Raw genomic sequence first — 10,405 nt, 5'->3', positions numbered from 1 at the left:
ATGCTTTCCCGCTGTCTATGAAGGTTGTTTACAATCTGTGGATTTTTCTATCACCTCCTTGATGATGCGAATGCTGTCTATCTTCGAGTAGCCTTTCTGAAAGCCTCCCTTAATTGTGACGTGGTTCACCGAAGTCTATAGTTGTCCTGATTTCATGAGCAGCGACCACAAGTGGAGTATTTAGGCGGCGTTCGGAGTAAACACGGCAGTGCACCAGCCTCATATTGCTGGGACCCTGAGCCCTCGGTGCGCGCAGAGGAGGTGCAGAAAGGGGGTCGGCTCGGAGGGGCGAGAGACCCGCGATAGGCAGAGGCGACTTCCTCGAGCGATTCGGAGCGCCGCGCTGAAGGCGCGCCACAGGAGAGGAACGGGAGGGCCCTTCGTAACCCAACACGACGACGGCTGCTGCGCCGTCCGTGCTGGTGGACGACAGCGCTCGGTAATCTGCTGCTGCTGCTGCTGCCACAGTGGCCGCTCTCCTCTTCCCCCCTGCGAAAGTCGCACGAGGCGGCAGGCCTAGCGACGCTCCTTTCTGCCTGGACGCCGCGGCGGCACCATGTTGAGCGGCCGCGAGTGCCCCCGTCTCCTGGTCGGCGGCCGCCTGCTCCAGCGCGGTCTCGATGGCTGCCGCCTGTTCGCCAGATATCTGCCGCGTCTCTTCGTCGTGGCCCTGTTCGTTGGTGCCATGGCGCCGGTGCGGGCGTCCTGTCCGTCGCGGGAGTTCATCTACCCTTGCACATGCACCGAGACGTTCATCGGCAACTATGTCATGTGCACAGCCGTGCGCGAGGAACAGTTACAGCTCCCGTTGCAGTATCTCAGGGACTACAACCTCAGCCGGCTGTTCCTGAGCAACGTCACGTCCAGCCTCAGGCCGGACATCTTCGCGGGTCTCACGGTGGGCACATTCAAGGTGGCCGATTCCATGTTCAAAATGGAAGAGGCCCACCATACGGGAAGGTCCCAAGTGGAACGGTGGACGAGGATCCAAAACCTGGAGTTTATGCGCTGCTACGTCGACGCAGGCGCAAACTTCTTCGGTGCCCTGGACGAGCTGGAGACGCTGTCCCTTCTCAACAGCACTGTGAGGCGCTTTGGCCGCGAGTGGATCGGGGCGCTGGTGAATCTGACCCACTTGGTGGTGGAGGCGGTCACGTTCCACGAGATCGACCACCACGCACTGGCCGACTTGCCGCGGCTCGGCACACTCGTCTGGGCCGGAAATGGCGCCACCGTCCTGACGAGGCAGTTCTTCCCGCGTCCGGCGAGATACCTCAAGAGCATCGATCTCAGGTGAGCGGGTTGCGTTGACACAGAGCGCCGCTTCTTCCACTATGCACACCAGGGGCACATGCGTTGTTTGTTTTCGTCGCAAGATAAAGGCCGGTCCGTACGACTCGCAGCTCACGACTGGCGCACTCCCACTCGGAACCAAGTCGCTCACGTGAAACACACGTCGAGAACAGTCAGTGACGACATGAACGGATAGAATGGCTTCATAACGAGAATGGCCCCGAGGTCACCCTCGGGCCGTAACTGTGTAATTACTTTCTTGTTATTTTAGCTGCAAGAATACGAGCTCGTATCTTCCCAGTCTGAAGATACGTGAGCCGCAGATAAGTAGCCAGCGGCCGCAAATCTCTGGCAGCTGCTGCACGCGCCAGCGCTGTGAGTGAGACGCCAAGAATTAAAAGACTTCTTGCAAAACAGAGCTCGTGCAGAGCGCAAGCACGGCCACCGCGCCAAATGCAGGGGTCGACATAATTCAAGGAAGGAAGCATTGAAACAACTGTGGGTGGTCTATTTCAGCGCATTCTGTCGCCATCCGACACGCGGCCCTTATGCATCGTTCCTTGCACCTCTCCAGAAAAGAGCATTAAGTATGATAGCATCGGTACCTCAGTATTCACTACCAGAACCAATGTTCCTAAAGTCATGCCTTTCGCCTTAATGCGCAATTACTAGGCTGCACTTTTGCACACAGCATCATACAGCTGACTTTCGTTCCACCTTTCAAATAAGAGTAGACAGAGTTAGAACAGCAGCCTCAATGTACCGTCTTTGCCAAAACTAACCTGGTTTGTTTCTTAGCCGCGTTGCGAAGCACTTATGGCAGCCCTGAATCTCTGGATCTGTGTATACACCTTTCGCTCCCTAGGGGTGCCTCAACAGCTCCGTTTTATGGTCGCGAAGCAAAACCTCGGTTACTTTTGACAAAGGTGGTGCCTGTAACGCAGAATGCATGCGGTCCTCGAACAACATAGCTTGTAAGCGCTAAAGCGTGGAACTTCATTTCATCCGAGATGGAAAACATCGCCAGCACTGCACAAGTTTTAAAACAACACATATAATCAGAACAGAACAGCTCACCCTACAATTTTACACTATAAGCCACTGCCTAGAAATACTCTAGTTTTTGTATGTTAAGGATCCAAACGTCAAAGTTAGTTTATGTATATTTTCTGTGCTATGATAGCAAAACTGTCGAAACGGGAGCTGGTAGCTGCACCGGGCATTACCCCTTTACCTTGAGACCAGTGGGCGCCGGACCCCCCCCGACTTCGGAGTGGATTGTATGCCCTTTCGGGGAAGTGAGGTCTTACCCCCTCGCAGAGAAAGGGAAGGCCCGGGATTGTCGTGGAGGGAGACGGGGTTAGTGTGTGTTGTTGACTTGCCGCGGTCGGTGACGTAGCGTGCCGCAGTTGCTCCTCCATGGGACAAATGGCGGTTGTTGTGTTGCTGAAAAATAGTGATTACTAACAGCAATCGAATCACTGCGTTACTGCAGAAACGAAGAACGTACACAGCACACAGGAAAGGCGTGTTCAGGAGGGGCGCTGTCTTAACACTATGTTCTTCGTTCAAACAGTATATCTGACCAGCTGCCCCCCCCCCCCCCCCCCCGCAGTATGCTTCCATAATAAAAAAAAATACAGATATCCCTCAGAAATAAACGTGCAAACAAAGAAACGGTGACGCCGCATAGCCGTTTAACCTTGAATATTAGAAGGCAGAATTTGGTTTTGATTTGGTCCCAAGGGCAGATTGGCCCAAGAGCGCCATGGCTGATTCAGTTCTGGTCTAAACGAAGTGGGATCAAACATCAAATTTTTTCAAGCATAGAGTTCGTGCGCCAAGCCAAGGGAATACCTAATTAACTTGCCTGTGGGTATCCGGTGACACTAAGAATCGCCCCCGCACCTCCCACGTAGGGGCGGACGCTTGAACCCCTAGTTGACACTTGTGTGTTTTATTTGGAGATTTTTTTATACTTCGTGTTTCCGCTGCATGACTTGTGTGCACTACTCTCCATTTCTGACCGCCAGTTGGGTACTCATTCCGGCTGGCAGCTAATAAAGATTTGAGTTGTGAGTCAGCGCTGTGTTGTGTCCCTGCGTGTGCCATTCTTCTATGTTCCGTTCGTCGCACTGCAGTCATGGAATATCGTAACCAACTCTCCCAACAACTTACCTTGCTGAACACCGAGGCCAGCGCTGCGGTGCTGGACCTCGGAGAAAGCAGTTTCAATGGACAAAAACATTGTGTCACTAAAACCGTACATCATGCACGCAGCTTCCTCGCGAGATTTTTACAGCCAAAGCCATTTTAAGAAAAGTAGGAAGTTTCTTTGTTAGTGGTAGGTGTATATATACGCAAATATACGGTTTCATCACAAGTGATAAATTAGTGCTAACGGCTTGAAAGCCCGTACCTAACTACGCCTAGAACGCTGCCCCGAAATGCTTAACAAGACCAGGTGCCGGTGACGAATCAAGATGATGCGAAAGCAGTCCGGAATCTTCATAACCTCGTGCCAAGCCAGGCCTGGTGCCAAGACGTGCGCCTCGGTGCATGCGTGGTCGCGCCAACAGAGGCGTACGGTGCCGTTTCAGTGCACAGCTCTTTGGCGTCTGTTCCTGGCTTCTGCGTCGTAGTCCTCGGCGTAGTCGTCGTAACTGGCAAAGTAGCAGAGCGAAACGCCGCTTCGGGGGTGGCTACCACTGGAAGATCCCGGAGGCTGGCCAGGTGGTGGATGGTTGTCGGCGTATTTATTGCGCATTTCTGAGTACAGCTGAGCTCAGTCATCGGCATCTGCCTGGCTGTACCCACTGCAGGACAAAGGCCTCTCCCGTGTCCCTCCAATTAACCCTGTCCTTTGCCAGCTGCATCCACCCTTTGCCTGCAAACTTCTGAATCTCATCCGCCCATCTAACCTTCTGCCGCCCCCTGCTACGCTTGCCTTCTTTTGGTATCCACTCCGTTAGCCTTAAGGACCAGCGGGTAACTTCCCTTCGCATCACATGCCCTGCCCAAGCCCATTTCTTCCTCTTGATTTCGACTAGGATGTCATTAACCCGCGTTTGTTCCCTGACCCACTCTACCCTCTTCCTGTCCGAGAAGCCCGTGGTTAATCTGACGGCGGAGCACGCATCAAACTTCGTCATGCTTACATCAGGAGAAGCATGAGCGCGCTTGGTCGGAAGCCATCTTGGTCGGGCACCCAGTGTCATGCCGTCGGCATACCGTCTGGCTTTTCCGCAGCCTGTGTGGTTATCGTGGCTATTTTATTCCATAAAAGGTGGCAACATTTAACAAACCTCAGGTTCGACGGCCTCTGCTGACACCAAAGCATGCACCCGACGAGTTCTCATAGAGTGCGCCAAGCGATACCAGTCCGATGCGGGGGTTGCGTCATGAGCTGGTGGCGGTACCAGAGCGCGCCTTCGGGGAGCTCTTCCATCGACCGTTGCGATCGCGTGAGGTAGATTTGTCATCATTGCGGATTGCTTGATGAGATGTGCAAGGGAACACATTACCCACACTGAACCAATGGTTGCCCCAATAGTGCTACCTCAAAGCGCACTCTTGTTTTTATCTCCATGGACGGTTATGGCCGTGAATGCGTTTTTAACTCCGCTGTAAGAGTAACAACAGCATTTCCTCTGGTGTGCAAAATGACTGCTCCTTTTCGTGTTGAGCTACGCGCACAAGTCGTGCCATCAGACTTATTCTGACGTAAACATTTTTGTCATACGCAACAACAGACTTCAGTCCTCGCCCCGGTGCAATTTGTGGAAACGAATTTTTGGCCTGATACGTGGCAGAAAATTATATTATATAATGAAAGTAATCAATGCTGCCTGGCAAACCGAAGCGCAACTGCGGCTTGTAGCGCTCCCGAGCTGCTGCTTGATGGCTAATTTTCAGTGTCCGAAAGTATTAACCGCCACCCGGCAAACGCGACCAGAAACATGAGATATACGCAACACACAGGCGACGGCGACAGGATTGGGCGGCTTTCTGGTTAGTAGCAATTATCTCATGTTGAACATTGCTTTGCGTCTAACTTGGAGCAGCGTGTGACAACAGTGCGACAAGTGGTTCTCTCTTCCAGTTATATACCGTCTTATAGCCAATTATAAGCCATCCAAATCGAAGTGATGATAATCCGCGCTCCTTGAGGGTGACGAGTCCTGCACGAGAGGTGTGCACAATGTCCAACCAGTTTCTCAAAGTACCTGCAGCCAAGATGCAGTGCTCTCCCAGCTTTTATGGCTCCCGAAAAAAAGGAGGAGGTATTGCTTCCTTAGCAGCAGGCACCACTTCGTACGTTGGTGGGATTAAGGGAAAAGCGTTCGGGGGGGCAGGACACGGTGCTCACGGGAATCGAATTTGGTTAAGCGTTCGTCATATCCATTTTTCGCCTACTGAGGCAGAATTTCGCCAATCAGCGCAACTGTTTCAGTCAGTGCAAATTCCAAGTTATTCTGCAGTGTCATTTTATACTCGCTGCGGTTACTTGGGATTTCTGGCATTTATTACCTCGTATGGAGATACACAAACAGGCTGTTCAAGTCACTGTCCTGACCGAGTGTCATCTTGTGGTTGCGAATATTTTGTTCCTCACATCCAGAATCGCGCTGTGATTCCATCAGTGTTAGAGAGCAGGAGGCTGCGGAGAGTCCTCCTGAATGGCGCGTTCCCTCCTGCTTCCGGCACGGCGCGCTTCGGGCGCCCACAGTGAGTGAGACAGTCACGGCGCCTCTCCTTTCCTCGTAACACCCGGATACCCAATAGCAATACTCAGATAGGTCGAACACAATTTATTACCTAGCAAGATCGATAGCTTACATTGCTTTCCATATCGGTCGGCGTCGTGCAGGCAAACGTTGCATCTCTCACGAGTTTTGCGCTCATCGCTCAGCTGCGAGGCCTGCAAGTCGGAGCTTACGATGCATGGCAAAGCAGCGGCGGAGGCCCTCTTCGAGGACGGATCGTCGCGGGGAGGTGTACGCGCGAGGCTGAATGGCGCGTAAGGGGACACCGAGCGCACATACGCTACGGCCCAGATTGCGCGTGCACCGTGGCCGTAAAGTGAGCAGCCGCGATAAAGGGGGCCCGCACCGCTTCCGTCCGAGCAGCTCGCCTCAGCAACCTTTCGATCGCCCACGAGTCGTTGGCTGCGCGCTTCTCGAGAGCCCGGGCAGCTAGGACGGATGCAGAGCCTTTTGTTTTCTCATTGACGGTGTTCCTTTCTGGACCTTGCAGTGTGCCTGGTTATGCACTTTTATGCTCGTTATGCGTTAAGTTTTCATAACTACAGTCGCGAGGTGTTGTGTATTCTATCCCCGCGTCCTGGGAAAAGTTTACGTCGGGCAAATCGGCCAATGCTAGAACGAAGGAGAGCACGGCAACTACGGTCGACTAGATACTGGAAGCAGCTTGGCCTTGCATGTAAAAAAATGCACTAACTGTTCACCTTTGTTTCATCGCACCACAATAACTGGCAGGGGTAAAACTAGACAGAAACGCCAGCTTCTCGAGGCATTTTTAATGAAAAAGAACGAGCTGACTTCCATCAGTTATCCATCCGTAGTTATCAAGAAAATGCCATTTTTTATCGTGTGCTTGATTCATGATATCACTGTTTTGTTTTGTTATCACGTGCGCTTGCGCAGGAAGGTGGTTTTAAGTACGAGGTTGCGATGATAATAAATAAATACCTGATACCTGATTTAATATCTGCAGCGGGTCCTTGGACCTAATATATTAAACCTATTTTTGGAATATGGCGCAGTGCTTGGCTTGAAGCACTCTGGCACGGGTCGGCCCGGTATCGCGCTGGCTCCGGGATCGGCCCGGGGCATATTAGCGCGGCGCGTCTTTTCTTTCACTCTTTGCTCTCTTATGCTTTTACCTCTCCCACTTCCAGCACGCGGCAGCGAGCGTGGCTCGGCTTGAGCCAGTAGGCAGGCCCGTGCACTTTCCTTTTCCTTCTTCCTCTCAGCAACATCAGTCAGTCAGTCAGTCAGTCAGTCAGTCAGTCAGTCAGTCAGTCAGTCAGTCAGTCAGTCAGTCAGTCATAATAAATCAGTCGCGAGTGCGGCGACTGTCAGTGTGTATGCGTTTTTTCTAGTCCTGCGTCTCTTTTTTTTATAAGGCGAAAGCCCTTAATGGCTCATAGTCGCGATGTCCGTCCGCCCGTCCGTCCGTGACACTCTTCAACTCGATAAGAAGAAAATCTGTGCATGATGGGATTCGAATCACTATCCTTCCGTTCCGCAGCTGGGCGTGCTAACGGCTACGCTACTTCCTTATAACGCATATGTAGTTCTCCTTGTCTAGGGCGCTGGAGAGCGTTTGCAGAAAGGCGTCGAATCAGACAGATGCCTCCGAAATGCCCTCCAGTGTCTCCAGCATTTAAGATTCAAAAACAATTGTGTGCTTATTTAACATCTTAACCACACATAAGTGACAAAAGCAGCAACGCCACGCTAAAGACTTTCGGAAGAGGGCAAATACGGGCTGGTTGGTACATGTTTTACGAATTGGAAAAACAGCGCAATCAAAGACAAGACACAAGAGAAGCACAAAAACACCAGCGCTGACTAACAACCAAATGGTTTATTGCTACAGGTGAGGCAGCATATAAATGAAAAGGCACGAGTAACAACACAAAATAAGCATGAGAGAAAGATACCGCACAACCACACAACTTGACTAAAAAAAGGGGCACGTCACTGATTAAGATACGCAAGTTCCTTTGATAGTATATTTATCGATGGGCTGCTGATACAGGTGTTACCGAGCTTTCTGATATGGCAAGCCTATAGACAGCACTGTCACCATAGACAGCAAGTTTTTTATCCCAAAAACAAGGAGCCTGCATTGGCTCGAGCATCGCTCCTGTACTAAGCGATTTACTTCTAGCAAGTTATTACAGGCGTCTTCGAACTAAGCTCGATGACGCGCCCATTGTTAAGATAATGCGATATGTTGATGACTTTCTAATTTATATCGCACTAATGACGCACAGCAAATGGTTGCAGAGATTTTTGACGTGTTCTGTTATGAACTTAATGACCTCCAATTGACTTCAGAGCTCCCCTCTAATAATAGGCTCAGGTTTTTAGACATGGAACTGACAATTTCTAACAACCATATTTGTTGGGCATACTCGCCGCGGTCCAGGAAGAGCCTTCTCCCTTTCCGGTCAGCTCACTCGAAGATTGTTAAGCGCGGTATCGCTAAGGCATGCCTAAGAGCCGCACTGCAAAGATCATGTCTGCATCAGACAAAAGGCAGTTTCCACGCACAGGTGAACAGGCTATCTGCAGCAGGATACCCCACGAAGATGGTGTCAAATGTTGCTGAGTCCCTGCTTGCAGAATTTAGTCTGCGAAAGATCAAGGGCACCGATGCGGGTCTGGCAGACAGAAAAAGAACAGTGTGCATCCCGTATGTGCACAAAGTTTCGCACAATCTAAAGAAGATAGTGAGCAAAGGAGGCATTAGGCTGGTTTTTTCAGCCAGGAATAAACTTAGCGGATTGTGCAAGCGTGTTAATGAGGATAGAAGCAGAAAAGGCTGCCAGAAGAAGCATAAGCGGAAGTTCGTTCAGTGTCGTGTTGGTGTCGTTTACAAGATCCCGACCTCTTGTGGCAGTTTCTACATCGGTGAGACGGGACGATGCATCAATGATAGACCGCGTGAACATGCAAAAGATATAGAGAACAAGTCTCGTAGAAACCATCTTGCTGTGCACTGTGCTGAGTGTGATGATTGCGAAGCGCACCTCAATAGGACCACTATCATCGCCCGTTATAAAGATGAGACCACGAGGCTCATTTCGGAGGCTTTCCATATCAGAAAGCTCGGTAACACCTGTATCAGCAGCCCATCGATAAATCTACTATCAAAGGAACTTGCGTATCTTAATCAGTGACGTGCCCCTTTTTTTTAGTCAAGTTGTGTGGTTGTGCGGTATCTTTCTCTCACGCTTATTTTGTGTTGTTACTCGTGCCTTTTCATTTAATGCTGCCTCACCTGTAGCAATAAACCATTTGGTTGTTAGTCAGCGCTGGTGTTTTGTGCTTCTCTTGTGTCTCGTCTTTGATTGCGCTGTTTTTCCAATTCGTAAAGACTTTCGCCTCACCGCACTTTAGGTCAACAAAGTGGCCCCCTGAATTTTTTTTTTACTGGCTCTTTTTCCTAGTAGTAGTAGAACAGCGCTGGTGTTTGTCCTTCTCTTGTCTCGCCTTCCGTAGCTCTGTTTTATCCAGTTCTTCAAAAATCTGCCAACCAGCCCGCACCTGCCCTCTTCTGTATATTGGTCAAACTGCAGATGCAGAAATGAGCTTCTGGCCGAACATTATCGCAAGATGGGGCAAGGCAGTCATGAACGCATGGCATAGCCTTCGTGCGGAAGGGGCAGTCCCATTTTTGTTGGTTGCCGCATTTTTTACTAGCACCGGAATCAGCTGGCCACAGAGATTGCCGAGGCGAGGGAAATTCTTGTGTGGCCCTGGTTGCGTGAGTGCGCTTTCAGTAGCTTTACTGCATCATCATAATCATCATCAACCTGGCTGCGCACACTGCAGGGCAAAGGCCTCTCCCGTGTCTTCCCAGTTAGCCCTGTCCTCTGCCAGCTAGCCGAAGAAGTCAAATTTTTCTATGGGGAGTTGACATGACATAGTCGCATAAGGTTTTCAGCACGAGTGGCATTGAAGGTTTCTATTTGTCACCTCTGATTGATCATCCTAGTTGTGAAAGCTTATATTTCTGGCGATCACAATAAAATCCAGTTAAAGTTTGCGCCTGTGTGTGCCCCTTTTCATGTCCCCTCTTGCCTGTGCGCAATTATTTCCAAAAGTGTCAGGTTTTGAGGGACGCGTAGTGGAGGGGTGCGAATAATTTCGACTACCTGGGTTTCATTAACGTGCTCTGACATGGCACAGTACACGGGCCTCTTGCGTTTTTTTTATTTAATACCTAAAAGGTCCCAGGTATGGAGAATTACATGAGGGATGAGCATGACAGTTAAACAACAATAGTGTTGATAGTGTTCTTAAAATGGATGGCGTTGATATGATGCACGGCGTTCTGTGATTGATTATTCCAGTCC

At 50.6% G+C, this 10,405-nt stretch overlaps 1 protein-coding gene across 1 annotated transcript in view; it reads left to right on the top strand.

The window, feature by feature from the left end:
• The first annotated feature begins 476 nt into the window (after positions 1-476).
• The window catches only part of LOC144104148 (uncharacterized), a 327,699-nt gene continuing 317,770 nt past the window's right edge, over positions 477-10,405 (top strand). Inside the window, exon 1 of the mRNA XM_077636987.1 lies at positions 477-1,293. Coding sequence (XP_077493113.1) covers positions 557-1,293 — 737 coding nt within the window. The 5' untranslated portion in view covers positions 477-556. The remainder of the gene's footprint in view (positions 1,294-10,405) is intronic.

The sequence above is a fragment of the Amblyomma americanum genome, chromosome 9 (genome assembly GCF_052857255.1).
Source record: "Amblyomma americanum isolate KBUSLIRL-KWMA chromosome 9, ASM5285725v1, whole genome shotgun sequence".
Taxonomy (NCBI): Eukaryota; Metazoa; Arthropoda; class Arachnida; order Ixodida; family Ixodidae; genus Amblyomma; species Amblyomma americanum.
The sequence above is the reverse complement of the archived record's forward strand: the minus strand, read 5'-3'. Positions and strand labels throughout refer to the sequence as shown.